We start from the raw sequence: 19321 nt of genomic DNA, 5'->3' as shown, positions 1-19321 counted from the left end.
AAACAATTATTTAGGAGATCCTAGGATGGAATACAAAATATGACAAAGGACTTGTATTATAAATGTATGAAACAACCTCACCGAAGGGGGTGTGGGAATAAGATACTGATCGAAGTAACTTTGGAAATGAGTGGAGTTCGTAAGACTAAAATGCTAGAGGAACTGTATTCTGGTTGGTAAAGTGTTTTCCTGTGGGAGAGACAGGTGACAATTCTGAGACCACTATGAACAATAAAATAAATGGATGGATGGTGGATGATGGGAGCCAGGTTTCTTGCTGTTGGAGTGGGAGGTTAAACATAAACAAGAGGAAGAGACCCAAATAATCCATGTGGTAATGGATAAGAATTGGATACAGCAGAATGAACTCATATTAGCCTACTATAGACATAGATGTTTACATACAGGCTTGTGTATATACACAGGTTCGTATGCACATTTATATTATTCTTTGGAAGAAAGTCTGTATGCGCAGCCCATATCGGTATGGACCATCAGCTGAGAGGGCCTAGAAGCAATACCTTGTAATTGGCAATTCTGCGATGGGGGCAGGAGACATTCAAGATGAGTCTGGAGCATCTTGTAGTGCCAGAAAGTATGGAAGGGTCAAAAAACCCAAAACAACGACAACCGTGCCAACTGAAAGAGTTTTTGATTGCCAAGGCTGGAAAAATTTGAGCAACAAAATAAAGGAGTAATGGATTATAAACTAAAGTATAAAATAAATATGAGTCCATACTGTCAAACATGAAATGCTTGACTAAATACATTAATGAGGTAGAAAGGACCCATCATCTATGCAGCACAATTCCAAATTATTTATGTAGTAAGTTGGTATTCGAGGGGGTGGAACATGACTCACTGCTCTCTAAGTGTGGACCATGTGTGGCTTTCTTCCAATGAGTATAGAAAGGTGGTGGGGAAAGTAACTTTACAGTGGGAAAAACCTAACACTACTTGGAGCCAGCTGATAAGGGTTCGTGTCAACATGGATAAGCCACAGTGACAGGCTTTACCCTTGGTAAGAGTATGAAGATGGTACTTGACCTCTGGGATCTTCCTTCCCAAAATTCATCACCCTCGTGTAATCATGAGAAAAACTTACAACCCCCAATTCAGGGACATTCTACAAAATTCCTGATCAGTAATCCTCAGCATTGTCAAGGTTATCGAAACAAGGAAAGTCTGAGAAACTGTCACTACTGTGAGGAGCCTAAGGAGACGTGACGACTCATATAGAATAATCCTCCAGAAAGGGCAAACTTAAAAAGACCATTATTACTGAGTGTTGGTGAGGATGTAGAACAAGGAGACGTCTCACGTACAGCTGGTGGGAAGGACCATGGATTTCACTCTAGAAAAACAGTTTGGTCTCATCTTCTAAAGTTGATGCTGCGGGTACCCTAAAGCTTAGCAATTCTAAGTATCTACCCAGCCGAAAAGCGTTTTCACACATGCACCAAGAGACAAGTGCAAGTAAGTTCATAGCAGAATTTTTCATAAAGCCAAAACACTGAAAACAAGCCGACTACAAAATAAGTACTATTCATCTACAGCAGAATGGATAGGCAGTGGTATATTTTCATACGTCAGTGAATATGAACAAACTCGGGTCATACCCAGTAATGTCACAAACATAATGCTGAGCATTTTGTGCCAGATACACGTGTATACTTCCATTTATATAAAATTAAATTAAAAAACAAACAAAAAAAAAACTAGCCCAAACCAAACTGTCATGTTTGGGTATGTCTGCTTAGGTGATACAAAATATGAAGAGAAGCAAGGAAGCGATTCCTGTGGAGTCAGGAAACTGCTTTACTGACCACCTGTATGCGAACACCTGCCTTAAACCTGTCAAAAAATAATCACTGGGGTTGGGCTCAGAAATCTGCATTTTCAAATTAATACCCTCAGCAGATTCAATTGCTGTCATAAATTAGGAGAAGAAGGATGCAGCGTGGACCACCAGCCGCTGACTCGGGTGATTGGGACTGGTTTGTTGGCTGAACACACATACAAGAGCATTTTAGGGCCCTTGAGGCTGACATCAACTCCCCTTCCCCCCTACTTCACACACAGTTTCAGGTCCCTGGGGCTTGGAGACACTGCTTCCCCAGTCAGAGGCCCTAAAACAATGGCCACCGTGTGTTGCACTCAAGAAATTGATGACTCTCTTCATTCTATAGAAAATAACCTACATTTCCCAGTAAGCCCTGGCTTCTCTACAAAGAGTGTCACATCTGGATTCAAAGAAACTGAGATGTAGATGTGTTTCAGAGGAGAGACACAGCATCTGCGGGTCCCCAAGTTACTCCACAGCTACTAAGTTTTATGGAGAAACAAATATAATTACTGTATTATTTCCTATTCCATTCAGAGCACTTATTTTGAAAACAGCTCCCCAGAGAAAGACTCATAAATCCTGTTAAAACAATTATGAAGTTAATGTTCGAGCTTTTCATGTACAAAAGTTGAACAATTTTACCCTTTTATGACATCAGGGAACAAACAAATCACTAAAGACAATGAGAAAGTCCAATATGGGTTGACTTAATGGGAGTGTGGAAAGAGGGGGAGAGAGGAAGCAAAAGTTTAAGAAATCAGATGAAAAGATGAGTGAACATCCCTCTAAATTCATAGACTGTGACTTATAAACCTACAGACTTATGAATTGTTTCTTCTCTTGCGTTCTTCAGGATGTCATGGCCAGAATCCTCTGCCTGTCGTCCTGCACTCCGTAGGGCTGGTCCCCAAGACGCCCCAGATGTTAAAGGTGAGTGCAGCACCATCGGTTCTGAGCAGAGCCCTCCTGCCAAGGTCGCTGTCTTTATAATTTTTAGGTTTTTGATTGTAGTCCATGTGGTTCCCATTTGTCTACCAGAGGCAATGTGTCTTTAGCAAGAAAACGAGCATATTTCACTCTGGATCTATCACGATTAAAAAAATGACAGTTATTCCAGGGCAAAAATTTTCCTCTTCCAATTAATCCCAGAATATAAATTCTGCCAGAGCTTGGAGCTCTAGATAATGTAATCTGAGCTTTACTGGGTGCATCAAAGAACTAAGAAGAAAAAGCAGAACTATAAACCACCAACTGGTAAACTATATTTGCTAATCCATAACCATCTCCCCGCTGTTTCAGTTCAATTAGGAATAATACTAGTTGCTATAATAGATAAACCTCCAAACTCCAGTTGCTGAACACGATAATTTTTTTTTTCTTCATATAAAGGATAACTACTCTCTTCATTGCAGGCAGAGACCTTCCACGTGGTCATTAAAGGGCACAGACTTCCTTCATCTTGGGGTTCCACCATCCCTTTGGCCCCCAGAGTCCTTTGTCTCTATCAGGCAGGTGTGGGGTCAGGTAAAGGGTAGAGAAGGCGCCCCTACTTTTTGATCACGTCAGCCTGGAAATGACACACACGTCTGTGCTCACGTTCCAATGGGAGATGTAGTCCCGAGGCTCCACCTGGATGCCAGGGGCTTCTGCGGTGGATCCCTCCGCCGGCAGCCACTTCTTAGTAACAACTACACACACCGGAGGGGGACAGCTGGCCATCCTGTCACACACTCTGATTAGGAGGAGGAAACACACTAATAGGCTTTTCTCGTATAATATCCATCTCTCAGGGTGGAATCTTTGAAGGTTTAATAAGACTGATGTAATCTCAAATTAGGATATTTTTAGCATTTTATGAAATTTTCTGCTGTAATATTTAAAGGTTTAATATGTATGCATGTGTTGAGAGGGGTTGGGTGAAAAGAGCTATCCTGCAGCCCTATGGGGTTTTCTTAAATAGTGGAGATAAAGGTTTTTCACAGCTGCCTGGGACAATCTCTATTCTGCTGGCTTTCCTAATAAAATTTGACTTTATGGGAATAGTACGTTTGAGATGGGTTTTATGCGTTCCTCCATGGTTTGTTGAGGCAAGAGAACAAGACAGCTAATCATGCGTGCAAAGACTTTCTTTCTCCCCTTTGCAGTAATGAACATAAAATTGAAACACACTACATCGCTGGAAGACAAATCTGTGCTAGGGGACAGGAAATTAAACAGCCTGATCACATCATTCATAGTAAGCTAAAGTGACAGTGCATCTGATCTGAGTAGCACAAAGTACGATCCTATTATATTTATATGCTATTTGTGTCCTTCAGAATTCTGATTAACCCTGCTAATCACCTGTGGCCTATGAGAGCTGACGGTCTAGCAGTCCATGGCTGGTGGGTGGGGGTATTTCAAGGATGGTCACATGAGGAGCAAAAGTGATAATGTACCACTGTATGATAGGTCTGATTTGATTTTCCTGTCTCCTCTCCTGTTTTTCTGGTAAAATATTGGTGGGAGGAAAGGTATAAGTGTATATATTCATAATGATGACTTCTTAATAGATTTTTTCCTGTGTGTCATTTTAATTTAACTGATAACTACTCTCTTCATTGAGAGGTGACAGTACATCAAGGCAGAATTATAGAATTTGGACAAATGATAACTTATCTTCTGCTTCTCTTCAATTTCCATGTTTAATGTTTGGATTATCAATTTTAATTGTGCTAGAAGCCCCTAATGAAGGGAGTTAAAACATGAAGCTAAAGATCAAATCGTCGATACAAGCCAACTGTATGCATTTGCTCATCTCTGGCAGACACAGGTCTGCAGATTGTCTCTTTGTAGAAATGTATCCATTCATATAGATATGCAAATCAAATGGACTGGGCTTACTTTACGTGTGATTCACTGTCATCATAGGAAAAAAGTTCTCAAATTCTTCCTCACAACTGCCTTTTAAAGAGTTCAGTCTTATTTGTTCTGCCTACAGTGGTTTTTCTTTTGCATTGCTATTAATTTTCTTTCCAAGTCTTTGATTTGGTTGTGGCTTTTCCCTGTTATGGCCCCATCGTGTGCTCACTTCTCATATTCAAAGGAGAATGAAGCCATAGCTAATAAAAATAAAAATCAAATGTCATAAAACTTCAGGACAAGAAACAGAAATTGTTAAACAATCGAATTGTCTCTCCATTTACACTTTGCTAAAACAATTCTAGAAAGTTTTGTTCAATTAAAAAGCTTCTCTCAAAAAAAAAAAAAAGCTTCTCTCTCACAGCAGCAGTTGAATGCAGAAGAGCAGGGCGGAATGCAGACTGTGGCACAGCCGGGGCAGCTCTCACTGGCTAGCCCTGTCCCTTCTCTTGTTCTTAGTGCTGTACCGGTGTCCCACACCTGCATTCCTCTAAGATGAGCCCAAGTTACCCTTGCAAAGGGTAGGCCGGCCTCTTTTGTTCTTGCTGTTTCAGGAGATGTAGTATGTACCAAGGAAGAGGTTTTATGTAGTATGACCACGTCAAAGCCCAGATGTGACAGTATGTGTAAGATCTCCTTGGGGTCGTCCCTAACCACAGATAATCTATTTCAAGTGTCTGCCTCAGCAACTTGGAACTGTTTTTATGTGATGTTATGTCTTTTTCAAGAGTGACAGTGTCTAGGAGAGTATTGTCAAGAACCAAATAATATTTTAAGCAACATGAATATGATTTGTCCTATTACTTTGAGCATTTATGTCCATTTTTAACATCTTGTTTTTCTTGTATTCTTTTATTCCCACTTTCATTTCTCTGTGAAGCCTTCTCCAAACCTTGACAGACTTCTAAAAGCAATAAGAACTTATCAGACTACCCCATAAGTCATGTCTTCACACAGGGAGATCTTAAAGCTTAAACGAGATGATGTCACTTCTCTCTTTCCTGTCACACTTGCAATAAAATCCTAATTCCTTACCAAGGCCTTTTAGGTCTTGCATGAATATGACCCTGCTTATCTTTCTAGTCTCATTTTGTGCCTTTCTTCCCTTTGGCTCACTCTGTTCCAGTTACAATGCTTTCCTTTAATAACTCGAAAATAGCAAGCCATTCCCTGCCTCAGGACCTTTGCACCTGCGTTCTCTTTGCTGGAATGCAATTATCCTAGCTCTTCTGAGCTTTAAACTTCAGTCTGGATTTAAAGGTCACCTCTAAAGAGAGATTTTCGCTGGCCACCATATGTAAAGTAAGTTCTTCGAACTCTTTCCCCCTTAATTTCTATCTTAATGACTAGTTTGCTTTGTATATATTATCGTATTTGTTTACATGTTTATTCTTTCTTTTTCTAGAACATAAGCTTCATGAGTGCAGGAACTTGTCTGTCTTGTCTCTGTTTGTCCAGCACCTGGGACAGAGATCAGCATAGACCAGATGCCCTGTAATTGTGTGTTGAACAAACACGGACCTACCATTGTTGACTTCTTCTTCTTCACAACATATTTCCTTATAAAGGCAGTTTCTTATTTATAATTTGTCTCCCAAAGGGGAATGTAGATTGTGCTTTTTAAAATCAGAATGTGGTTTTTGTAGAAGCAACCTTTCAAAAACTTGTGTTTCCAATGGAGTCTTTGGAATCCTATGCAGCAGCTCGTAAAACTGTCAAGCTTTAAAAACTGAGTGGATGGATAGCATATGGCCCTGCTGCATACGCACAGGATTTTAGTTATATAGTCTCTCTATCCCTCACCCAGGTTCTGTAATGGGCTGAAGGAGATACAGTCAGGTGACCCCCAAATCTGGAACATACACGTATGGTTGTAGAAACAAGTGATGGCAAACACGACTTGCGGTGAGAGGGAGGAAGGAAATCGAGCAGGAGACTACCTGGTACCCGTGGGGCCCAAGCAAGAAAGCACCTTACTTTTCTTAGTAACGTGGGTGCCTTGTGGCTTCCGGGGTTCATTAACCTTCCTTCCATCATGTCACAAGGATGTGCCCCCTTGTGCTGTTTTGGGATCATTTCCAAAGCTTATCGCTCCTGGAGGCCGGGAAGCCGAATGGTCAGGGCATGCTTGAATAGAGGGGGCTTTTCCCACAGGTTTTCTAATCTGTCTGAGAAGGGGACAACAGGCCAACCCTGGGATGGAATAATAAAGGGGTAAATGGCAGCCAAACCAGGCAACCTGCCCCCAGCTTTCCTGGGAGAGACTCACAGCTCCCTAGTCAAGGTTCCTTCACAGCCAGGCCAGCTTTTCTCAGGCAGAGGCATCAGGGACCTCCCGCTCTCCCAGGCGTCCTCTATTCCGAGGTCCAGGAGTGTGGCCCCGGGGGAAGGGTTCTCCCCTCCCCCTCAGCAGCCAGGAGGAACCCTGGAATGAAGGCCACTTCCCACTGCAAACAGAAGCCCAGGCCTCAGCGATCTCTTCCTGCGTGGGACTCCGCAAAATCCTGTGCTTGTCGGCTGAGTCGTTTCCACCCTGAGGTCCAGCATTTTCCACCCCCACCACGTGCCCTGGGGCTGCTCTCGCCCTTTCTCCGCCCTCTCCCCCACTCCAGGTGCCTGACAGGGGCTGAGTTTCCACTTCCTCCTGGTCCGGGCCCTTCCAGCGGGTTCTGGTGAGAAGTGGAGAGGACGCCTCGGGCTCTGGCGCGCACGCCTTCATTGTCTTTCCCCAGGCCCCGCTGCTTTGCCTTCCACTGTTCGTCAAGGAAACTGCGGCCAGCCGGATGGCTGAGGACCAGGAGGGCCAGCTGCCCTTCCCCCCGCCCCCCACTGCCCTCACCGTGCAGCTTGACAGCCACAGCTGCCCAGGGTGTGCAGTGGAGGGGACAAGGTGACTTAGAACAAGCCTCACTAGCCACAGGGTTCCCACATTCACTCCCGGTGCGACGGCTGCCGGCTTTAGTTTGTTTTCTGGCTAATTTGCATGCCTAGCTGTGAGGAGTGCACACATTTCTTTTAAACTACAGAAGAAAAAAGCTGACACTAGCCGCCAGTAAATCTAGACAGCCGGATAAGCAGTTTGCCTGAAACCGAGGTCGTCACCACACTGAAAATGACAGATATGCTGGGCGGTTGCCAGCACACCCCAGAGAACTCCAGGATGGGCCCCCAGACCCAGGAATACCAATATCCCCCTCAGAGGGTGGGAATTTTGTTTCGCTCTCTCTATTTTAAGTCAGGAAACAGTCTAATAAATGGTTAAATGGATTTGCTAGAAAATATTTAAGTCTAAGGCAACAGTTTCCAAATTCCCCGCAGAGACTGGACACAAGGGAACATCGGCAGCCAAGCCTGTTATTAAGAAGGTCACAAGATGCCATCTGTTACCGTGTGCTCTTTACTGTTCAAGCATAACATCAAGCAGGAGGTGGCTGCAATTGCTTCTGCCCGTGAACTTAAAAGGTAGCACGTTGGTGGGCACTACAGTCGCTTTAGTGGGCTTGTGTGAACAAACCACGTGTCTGCCTACGGCATGGGCTGGGGGTCACAAGGCGAGATGATGATGAGAGAAGACAAAGCATCGATTTGAGGTCTTTCCTTGGTTATGGCTCAAATGTGATTTGCGATGCTGCCGGCCAATTTTCCTAATTTTTTTTCTGCCTTGTTTTAGCCAACTGTAAAATATAATAGCGTTCCTTCTTTACCTATAATTGTGAAATTACGGCAGAGAAATGAATGCTTTGTCTTTTATTCCGAACTTAAATCATTTGTTTTAATCCGTAGAAAAGTTGAAGGGATAGTGCAATCAATATTCGCCAACTCTCACTTAGATTCATCAATTTGAACATTTTGCCATATTTGTTAACATGGAGCTTTATCTCAGTCTCTCTCTATTGATACTTGCATATGCTTCTTTGCTGAACGATCGAGCGTAAATTACAGACATCATAACAGTATGTCCTCAAATACTTCAGCCTGTGCCTCCTACGAGTAAGAATGTTCTTTTACAAAACCATAATACTATTATCACACTTAAGAAACTCCATAGTGATAGAATAAACGTTTTTAAACCTAATATACAGATCACTAAACGCCTTATTCTTAAAAATCTGTCGGGAAAAGATTTTCTCTGTCATCTATCCCAGTGGTTAGCAGCTCTTTCTTTAAGATACCTCATGTTTTTGAGGCAGTTTGAAAAGTCTGATGAAAGCTCTGAGCCCTGTCTGCAGAAAGATATCCACGAAGATACCTCTGCAAGCCAACAGTGCACATGTCTAAGTTCCCTCCAGGTGTCCATGGACTGTAGGTTAAATGTTGTTCATCTTTGATCAAAATTCTCCTCTTTCGTGTACATACAATTTAGGACCACAGTACTCAGAAAGGTTAAGAATGGTTTGTCTTCACTTTCCAACATTATGTTTTATGTTCATGCAGCTTCATTTCCAGAAACTCAAAGTTTCAAGCAACTCAGAGATGGGTAGGTAGGAAATCGTATTATTCCCAATCTATGAAAAGGATGCCGAATCACAAACACAGCTAAGACTTGTACTATGAAATACACCCAGTAGGCAGATTAAATGATTAGAGGATGAATACTAGACAAATACTCCCAAACTTGAGTTTCCCTGATTTTGAAAGGGCTGATGCTCACTAACCCACACTTGCTTTCTTGACAATCTGCTTTGAAAAACCAAGTACCTGTATGTAGCATTCCGTCAGTTAAGGGCCTAATACATAAAGATGAAATTTGTTCATAGTTACTATCATTGTTATTTTCATCAACAAAGTCACCCGGTTTGGTTGCGGTTCTAGGACTAGGATGTGGAAGCTGGCAGGTAGATGCACACAAGCAAACTAGGGTAACATTAAATGTCCTTAATTGAAAGGCCAGCTGAAACTGCCAAGGTCAAGTGGCACTGTGAGCTCTATTTTGTCAACTGTGAACTCACAAGGAAAAGAATCATTAGCTAACAATACTTCAACATATGTGAGCTTGTTGGTTTTCCTCTCCATAAACAGACTAAAGAAAATGAGAGACATTTCTAGCTCAGTTAGAAAAATGATCAAGTTTGGCCAAAAGTTGGACATAAATGTGTAAATCCCTCATGTAGTGGTCTAGCAAAAATTCTAATGTCTCTTTACTCCCTATAATCCACCAAATGCCTCAGTATTACTTTCTGTAAAACTTTAATATTATAGTATCATATTTACTAATTAATGATTATCTCATAATTCTTGAAAGGAAAGGTGACCCCCAAAAAAACTAGTTGGAGCCTTAGGCAGTCCTATGGGATTTATTAGAGCTTTGAAAGGCTAAGGATTCATAGCCAATGAAATAATCAGAGCTAATTGTGCAAGATAAGCTTCTTACCTATTTGCTTTTACTATAGGTGTGAAAAGGTGGTTCTTTCTTGAATTTAGCTAAATAATTGTTGAACTCTTTATTTGACTTTAGCTTAAGATATCTCGTTTTAAAAAGTATCAGCATAAAATAGCATAAGTAACAAAGAATATTTGCTAAAGGCTATTTCTTGTGTCTCTCCTTTCACTCATCCCTAATGACCAGACCCCAGCATATTATGCAAACGAGACCCTCTTTTTCTTTATTGATCAATTTTTATTTTTTAATCGAATTAATTTTTTTTTTTATTTTTAAAATCAAAATACACCTGATAACATGATGAGTTATTAGGGAAATGCAAATTAAAATCACAATGAGATATGACTTCACATCCATAAGAATAGCTATAATCGCAAAGACAGACAGTGATAAATGTTGGTGAGGATGAGGAGAAACGAACCTTCATTCACTGGTGGGAATGTAATATGGTACGGCCACTTTGGAAAACACGTTAACAGTTTGCTAAAAGTGAAATAAATTTACCATAGGATCCAACAATTCATACCTAGGTATTTATCCAAGAGAAATGAAAACATATGTCTACACAAAGATTTATGCATGAATGTTCACTGCAGCGTTATCCATAAGAGCCACATTGAAAATAACCCTTATGTCTGTTGGCTGGTAAGTGTGTAACAAAATATGGTATCTTTATACAATGGGATACGACTCATCAATAGAAAGGAAAAAATACTAAAGCAGCTGCCAGATGGACAAACCTCAAAAACATCATGATAAGTAAAAGAAGTCAGACATAAAAGATCACATAATGTACAGTTCCATTTATATGAAGTGTCCAGTAAAGGCAAATATATAAAAAAAAGTGGGTTAGTGGTTTTCTGGGACTGGAGGTCGGAGAAGAGATTTTCCATAAATGGGCATGAGGGATCTTATTGGGATAATGAAAATGCTCTAAAATTAGTTTATGTATTATGGTGATGGTTGCATAACTTGATAAATTTACTTGAACTCATTGAACTGTACATTTAAAGTGGGTCGATTTTATGGTATGTAACTTTTGCCCCAATAAAATTGTTAAAAAATACACCAGATCTTCTTCAGACATATAAAAATTTATAGCCTTAGAATTTCGGCATGGTTTGGTTCCTCTGATTTTAAGAGCATAAGCTGTGTATCATAGAAGAATGTTCCAAGCAGAAAAATGTTTACCTTGACTTCTGGTTTCTGATTCTGCATGTAAGGAGCCTGGAAGTCACCATTCTGTCCTAACAGGCAGAAAGCTGAACAGGCTGAAAAATCAATAGCTCTTCTTGGATCCTTAAGAGAGGAATGGACACAGGGCCAATCACTGCCCCCCAAATTGGAGAGGCAGACATTCAAATACGGGGCATCGCAGCTTACCCAAGCAGAGACCCAGCAGTGGGAACCACCATAGCAACCAGTGCCAGGGGTGCAATATCTCAACTGTAATTGACAAACTGCCAGAGGCACAAGGCAGACAAACCTAGGAATTAACAACTCCAGGGGACCCAGGCATATTGGCATCCCTACAGTATTATAAGATTTATCTTCAAGAGCTCAACCAGGATCCCATAGTAGACATCAGGGGAAAATCCCCTCCGTGTTTCTGACAGAGGGAGAGGAAAAGAAAAGATTTTGAAATACTCCGAACACGGTGTTCTTAATAAGGAGAAACTAGTTAACCAGAAATTAGTCTGCCGGGGCGTAATTCCCCTTCTCCTGGGTCGGTTAGGCTAACTAACCAGAAATTAGTTAGCCTAACCGACGCAGGAGAAGGGGAATTACCCACCTCAAACCCACCCCAGCCACCCCGTTTCACCTAAGCAGGGGAGGAACAACCTCAGAAACACCGGTGAAGTTCACAGTCCAGAGACCTAATCACAGGCCTACTTCAGAAAAACCTCCGAGGAAGCTAAAGGACATCTGAAACTAACTTATTCTGATAAATGTTTTTATTATAGGCTCATATAATTTCCATGTCTCCTTAGCTGTTATCAGTACTGTTTTCTTTTTAAAATAGAATTGAAATGTGTACCATTAAAAAATTTTACCCAGCCCCCACCAAAAACTCCAGGGTGTCTACTAGAAATTAGCATTTAGTCAGTTTCATCTTAACCTAACTCTTTCCTGTTGGTCAGATTCTAAAGGGAAATAAGTGATATGTGTACAATTTGTTGGTATAGCTTAATTGGAAGTGTAAGAAATTTTACTCTAACACTGGTTTTCTCTTTTTGTTTGCACACAGGTCTATTCCCTCACATAACCAGTTCCTTTAAAAAATCACTTGATGTCAAGCACAGAGTGGTAAGTCCAACCTTTCTCAGCAGTCATTTCCAGGTGGAGAGCCTAAATGACTGCACGCCACTGCTCCCAGGGGAGAGGTAGCGTCAGGCTCCCGTGAGCCTCTAGAGGGTCACCACATTTTCATCAACTGATCAATACGGAAATTTGTGTTATGTGTGTTTCTGTTTAAAGACACTTTATTTAATATGTTTTGTCGATTCATTAACATTGAACTTACAGTCAACAGCACTGTAACTCATGCCTACGTGAAGATTATCTAACACATGTATTTTTTCCATAAAACACATCAGTCTTCTCGTGCTGAGGAACACGAGACAGCACATCAGCACTACACGTGGGGGCCATTTTAAGCAATGAAATTGCTAACAAAAAGCATAAAAATGCAGAAAATGGGACACTTGTTTACCGTATGAGAGTTGCAAGAAGCAGCAGCAAAGAGTCCTCTTGTTCAGCCTCGACTGAGAACGTGCATATCAGGGGACTCAAACTGTTCACCACTCTGTGCGTGTCCTTGAATGACCTCAGAAGTGTGAATGTTGACTTTGGGTTACAAATAAATTTTAGCGAGTAGGCAAATTCACAAATATGGAATCCATGAATAATGAGGGTGGATGGTTTCATTTCCTTTGCACATTTTTCTATTAGTATTTAGCTTTCTTATGATTTGTCTAAGTTATTTGCATATTAGGATAGTACTCTTTTGCCCATCCTATTTTATCAACATTTCCCCCAATTTATCTTTCCATTTTACTGTTAGACTCTGTTATCACAGTGGCTTTGGGCAGCAGTATCAAAGTGTCTTTTGGATGGGGAGGACAATGCTGCCGAAGGAATCTTGTTAAGTTTCTGTCGTTGTGAAGGTGGTCGGTATTTACCTTTATCTCTCCTTTTCACAGGCACACCAAATTCTGTCTGCTGATTTTTCTCTAGCACCTCCAGATTATGAAAAACCATGTAAGTCCCATCTAAGCTACCACTTTATATCTATGTTCTGCATTTACCTGAATTAAGGTCTTCATTCGATATTTTCATCCCTTCCAGAGCCTTTGGCATTTCTGCCTCCTTCCTCCTTCGCGTCCCTTTTTACTTCATTGTACCTCTGCCAGCAGTGAGGAGAGTAGGACGCAGAAATAAAAGCAGGGGGGAATCCCACAGGAGACCTCCGCCAGGGGCAGCTCTGGAATCGGAGCCCATGTGAGAAGGTTGTGGTGGTGGCAGAGCTTGGGGGCGGGGCAGGGCGAGTAGTGTGTACGTGAGGGATTGGAACTGTTGATTCAACATCGGTTTAGGACTATCTGTTAATTTCATTTGTTCATTCTAGTGTAGACTCTGTTTATCACGAGCACTTACATAGTGGCTGTCTGTCTCTTCGTGTTAGATGTGAGAATTAAAAAGCCAGCCTTTGAGAAACTGATGAGCTGTAATCGACGAAGGACAGATTACCTGAGGCGTGTAAGAATCTTTTTACTTGTCACCCAGCAGTGGATCCCTGGGGTAGCGTCAGTAAGTGTGTGTGGTGTGGCAGTGAGGGTGTCGGCATGTGTGTTTAGAGTTGGTGTGAAAGTAATCCCTAATTTACAGTCAAGTGACAAATAGAAAAGTAGACTGTTCTGATAAGCAGGCCTCCTTGAAGCATTGTGAATATTTCTTGTCTGGAGCTTTCCAGGTGTTTCGGAAACAAGTCTCGAAAGGGGACTGGAATTTCTCTTGTACCGTCCAAATTTTCATGAGTGGTATCAGTGATTTGCTGGATTCTGCCTCTTGCAGAAAAGGCAGTTTGTTTTCAGTCAGACTGTCCTGCCTTCTGGGGACCCACCCTGGGTGCCTAGTGTCCTGGTCCCACTTCGCTCATGTGGCTGTTCTGTCATTTAACGTCTACTGTCCCCGTGGCCCCTGACATGGCCCTCCAGAGCAGGGGCTCTGTTTTGCTTGACCAGACTTTCTCAAAACTCAGTAATTTTTAACAAGATGTTAAAACAGGATTGTTTATGTCCCAAAATTCTGGCAGAGACTCCTAGAGAATGAGTTGAAAGCATAAAAACTGCTTTCTGCACATACACCGTGCTGACTTCACCTCATTAATACAAATGTTACAACTATTTTTGCTATCTTATTGCTTTTGTTTGTTAATATTTCTCTAAATTGACCTAAAACAACAACTGAGACTTACCTTAAGTAATTATATTTGCAATACCGTGGGTTGGGTATGTTAATTATGTGTATTAGGAAAAAAAAAAATCTGACTGTTAAAATAAAAAAATGTTATTCGAGTACCACCTAACATGATCACAAGAACCACCAGTTATAGATAGATATCACTCTGGAAAATGCTAGTCTATGAGCACCAACTAGCTAATCTGATAAATTTAGCTAATGGGATGGGGTTGGACGGCCCACCTCCGTCCTCAGGTCTATTTAATGGTGGCCTTCCAGAAATAGCGCATTTTTCTTGATTTTTCTGCTGTAGGACCTGGTAACTTTCCTATGGAGCATGTCAAGCATGGGAAGGCAGTGCAGTGGCAGGCTGTGTGGGGAGTTATTCGGGGGGCATTTGAAGCTGGGCAGTTTCCACTGAAAATTAGAGTGTGTGGGCAGCCAGGGTCCTCCCTTCACTGGAGGGTTGGTGCGTGCTTCTAGGAAGGGTAGACAGTTTCCTGAAAGTGTATTTACTGCAGGCTGGACTCCTGGGAGTTGCCTGGGAGAATTATTAACTGTTGTTAGATAAATAAATCCCTCTTGCCGCGTGGAGCTGTACCCGTGCCAAGCGATCCCACTGCCAGTGTCCGCAGCTGTTCTGGGGAACAGTTGCCTTTCTCTCTGAGGTGCTTCCCCGACCCCCTCCCCTAAAGTGAATTCTCTATGTCACAGTAGCCTCTTTTAAGTCAACGACTCCCAACAAATTAGCGACCATTACATACTGCTCTTCTTTTTATGGTGCGACCACAGACTAAAAGTATACACACATCTCCCCGCACCACACAATTCATACCGGGCACTTTTTTTTTTTTTTTTTTGGAAATATTGGGCCTAGAGTTCTGACCAAGAAGTAAATTGTGACTTTTTATTAAATAAGGCAAAATTTTAATTTGTTTTTATAGATGCTATATTTCGGTGGAAGAGAATAAGCACTGAGATGTAAAACATACCAATTCTTGCATTGGAGTCAAGTAGGGACTGAATGAAATTTACAACCATCATTAACAATATTTTCACTTTAAAGTGATCTGTTTGGTGTCTAATGCCTTTGGTAATCGACTTCTAAGTATTTATATTTCTGGGTCTTATTTTCAAGAAGTTTATGATGTTAAACTGAAAGCAGAGAAAGTTATCACACCCAGCAATGTCAGGACTAAAGGAATGGTTGGGAAGATGGACAAGACTCTTGTGGCTTAAGGGTGGTCAGGGGGCAGCAGAGAAGCAGTGGGTGATCTAGTCAGTGGCTCCAAGACTCCTGGCCTTTATTTTTTTCTCTCCTGCTGATTGATCTGGCCCTCCTGACAGAGACAGGATAGGTGAACTAGGAAGATTAAAGCAGGTGGAAGAAAATGCAGGAACAATCCCAGCTCCAGCTCATGAATGATGTCTGGCCATTTCGTTTCCAGTTTTGTGCGGGGAAAAAATAAAAAAAAAAAAAGTAACCTTTGCGGTAGGGCAAGCCCTGACAACCAGGCCATTTTTCTCCAGCTTCCGGGACACTATAATTCTGCGAGCAAGGTTGGCTCATCTGAAGACTCAGATGCTGATCAATACTACGTTTATAGTCTGGGAGGACCGTTAGAGCCATTTAGCTGAGTCGGAAAACGAAGCCACAAAGCTGGAAGCCTGGAGTTCGTTTAATTGACGACTTTGAGGTATGAGAGGGCCCGGGAATCTGTGGACTTTGGCAGGCTGGCTTTCTTCGACACTTCCCTGGGCTTCAAACGCCTTCATCCTTCAAGTTTTGTTCTCTTTAATTGGAAGAGGGGACAGAAGTTATCGTTATATCATTTATTAAATTTTCCTTTAAAATAACTACTTGGAACCACACGTCTCTGCAAGAATCACAGAAATGGTGGTGCGTCCCCGACAGCTGTGGGCTCCACAGTCAGAGTCAGTCCCTTCCATCTGGGAGTCCGGCCGGGGCGGGGCGCAGAGCAAGGGCGTGAGAAAGACTTTTTTGTATTCAGAGCAATGGTCCCGCGCATCACTAGCCAGGTTGTCCTGCGCCCGAGGCGCCGCTGGGAAGAAAATTGGCCCTGGCCATCTGGCGGGCGGGGTGGGGGGGGCACACGAGTCGCGGCTGGAGCGGGAGCTTGGGGACAGGAAAGTCGCGGCCTTTCACGCCTCATCTCTCTTGGGAGGGGCCGAGTCCCCCCAGGCCCCGCCCAAGACCCGCCCCTTCCACGACCCCGCCCCTGCCCTGGTCTTCCTCTCCCCCTTCCCTTCTCCGTTCGCCTCCCGGCTTCCCTGCAGGTCCTACTCCTTCTCCCTCCAAGATCCTCCCCCTGTCGTGTGCACACCCCTCCTCCTCTCCCTCACTTCCCTCTGCATCCCTTCTTCCCCTACCTTCCCCCTCCCACGATCCACTCCCCCGACCTTCCGCCGCCGCCCGTGCGCAGCGCGCTGGAGGGAGGGCTCTGGCGCACAGACCCTGCGCGCGGGAAAGGACCCCGCCGCAGTCCGGGGCAGCACAGGGCCCCAGCAGCTGCTCGTCCTAGGAGAAGAGGCAGGACCACACGTGGTCACGAAAGTAGCCGCCTCCAGCCCCTTCTTCCTCCCCACCCCTGCTCCATTTACTCTCGTTTACTAAGACTGACCTTTATATGATTTCTGTTGAATTGAAAAGGTAATTAAAAGTAACATCATCACCCTCCCCCAGCAAAGGGAGCGAGGGTGGTGGAAAACCCTGCTAGTGGTTGCTTTTGTTCTTTAGCCCAGGTTAGGCTAAATACATTCCCAGCAAGCCATCTGGTCTCATTCCCGAGATCCCTTCGTATGGTTTCCATTAAGCTCGCCAAACTGCATTGAAAATGCAGCCCTGGAGCCACTCCGGGCTTTAGCCCCGGCCAATGTCAGCTAGAGACGCTCAGGCCTCTTTTAAAGTTCTGAGTCTAGTACCCAGTGGTCCTGGCCTTACGCTATAATGAATATGCTTTACTATGAGAAATGTCTCCGTGTTAATGATTATTATTCACTCATGCAGGATGTTTTTTAAAACTGTATGTAAGGCTTAACTTATTAGAATTCTGTTTCAATTCCTAAAAATATGTTAACAGCTTTGCAGATGATTTTACAAAATAACCTGGCCACAGAAATTCAATTTGACCACCGCATTTGTGTGCTTGGGTCTGTACCTCTCCGCTTGCTGTCCCCCATTCCTTTAACCCCCCACCCCCACCCCAAAGGCAAAAAACAAATGTGAGCTTGTGGGAAAATATTCCCTTACTCTTGGGTTGGGGTTTGTGGTCCAAGGTTCTTAGAAGCATAGAGTGCTATAACTGGAAAGTTCCTCAGAATTCATCAAAAATAAGTCTGTCCATTAATTGAAACTCAGAAGGTTTGGGGCTTAGGGGAGGTCACATGGCTTATGAGTAAAGTACTAACTCTTTCAGTGCTGTGGTCTAGACATCAAATGTTCCATCACAGACAGCAACGAGGAAGGACTGTGATCACACTCAGCTCTGTTGTGACACATCCCCTCTCTCCAGCCCTTTACTCTGCAGGCCCCTCTCTGTCTTACTGTAGGTCCTGCCTATTTGGGGATTTATAGCCTTTCTTCCTTCCCCTCATTCAGGCTTCACTCCTTTCTTTCTCTTTTTCTTTCCTTTCTATCCCCAACCCCACCCAAGCCCCAACCATGAGATTTTATTTGGCTTTTTAAAATGAAACCAGGTGCTGCATAAAACAAGAGCAGAGTAATAACAAGGAAAGACTATCCAACGCCTAAGGAATGTGCTGAGTTTTATGACTCAAGCTGTCCTGGCAAGGAACTCTGACTTACATGGAGAGGTGGGTGGCACGGAGCACAGACCATACATGGCAGCCTGGCCTTCCCAGATAGGTTGGTCAAGGCAGCCTGTGACTCACTTCACAAAACCAAAGACTCTGTTCCTTGTGGAACAAGACTTCTGGAGGCTAGAGCCAAAGGATCATCAATGTTTCCCCACAGGCCAGTTCAGCCAGACATAGCAGGGGCCACCCCGAGGTTTGGAGGGGAAGGGATCCTGGGCAGAAGGCCATCCCCAGGAAAGAAACAGGCTCCACCTGCCAGGCTTTTTGGTGCATTTAAGAGATGAATAGCGTGTGAGCTGCAAAATGACAGGAAAATTAGCATGTATTGTTGTAGAGACAATGGCTTGCAAGCTCCAGGTGGCAGGATTGCCCCGGAGGTGTTTGCTCTTTGCAGCAGTGTGCAGTGAAGAGTGTGGGATAAGCTGGTCCCAGTCTGGAGGGTTTTCTGGGGTGCCATCTCTAGCACGATCAGAAGTAACTAAGAACAGGAGTGGCGGACTTTACATAAACACCCTGCTTGAGAGACACCCAGGCACACATCCTCACATTCTGAGAATTCTTTTCAAATGGCCACAGTAATGGGGTGAGGTGTACATTTTTTCCGTTACTAAGAGACAGGCCGAGAGAGCTGGGAGCACTAAGGAGAATTTCTTAACAGAGGTGGTGGGAGGGGCCTGCACTTTGATGACAAGGATCTGTTTGTGGGCCCTTCATTACTCAGGCCTGAGCTGAGACTGATAGAGCTTTTGGTTTCGACCCCCCACCCCCAACCCCCAGAAGGCTGTCACTTTCTGAATGAGAATGAACCTTGACTAGCATAAATGAGATCTCCGTGCAGCAGTCTCATTGAATGGGGCTTTATTTTTCCTTTTCTTCTTTTTTTTCCTTGTCCTCTC

The 19321-nt window shown here is 43.2% G+C and overlaps 1 protein-coding gene across 1 annotated transcript in view; it reads left to right on the top strand.

The window, feature by feature from the left end:
- Nucleotides 1–16660, top strand: part of CUNH4orf51 (chromosome unknown C4orf51 homolog) — a 19811-nt gene extending 3151 nt beyond the window's left edge. The window contains exons 2-6 of the mRNA XM_023530167.1: nucleotides 2700–2776; nucleotides 12376–12434; nucleotides 13331–13388; nucleotides 13813–13886; nucleotides 16119–16660. Coding sequence (XP_023385935.1) covers nucleotides 2700–2776; nucleotides 12376–12434; nucleotides 13331–13388; nucleotides 13813–13886; nucleotides 16119–16226 — 376 coding nt within the window. The 3' untranslated portion in view covers nucleotides 16227–16660. The remainder of the gene's footprint in view (nucleotides 1–2699; nucleotides 2777–12375; nucleotides 12435–13330; nucleotides 13389–13812; nucleotides 13887–16118) is intronic.
- Nucleotides 16661–19321: the final 2661 nt, after the last annotated feature.

This window comes from Pteropus vampyrus, unplaced genomic scaffold (genome assembly GCF_000151845.1).
Source record: "Pteropus vampyrus isolate Shadow unplaced genomic scaffold, Pvam_2.0 Scaffold47, whole genome shotgun sequence".
Classification (NCBI taxonomy): domain Eukaryota; kingdom Metazoa; phylum Chordata; class Mammalia; order Chiroptera; family Pteropodidae; genus Pteropus; species Pteropus vampyrus.
Note: the sequence above shows the minus strand (reverse complement) of the source record. Positions and strands in the feature narration are given on the sequence as shown.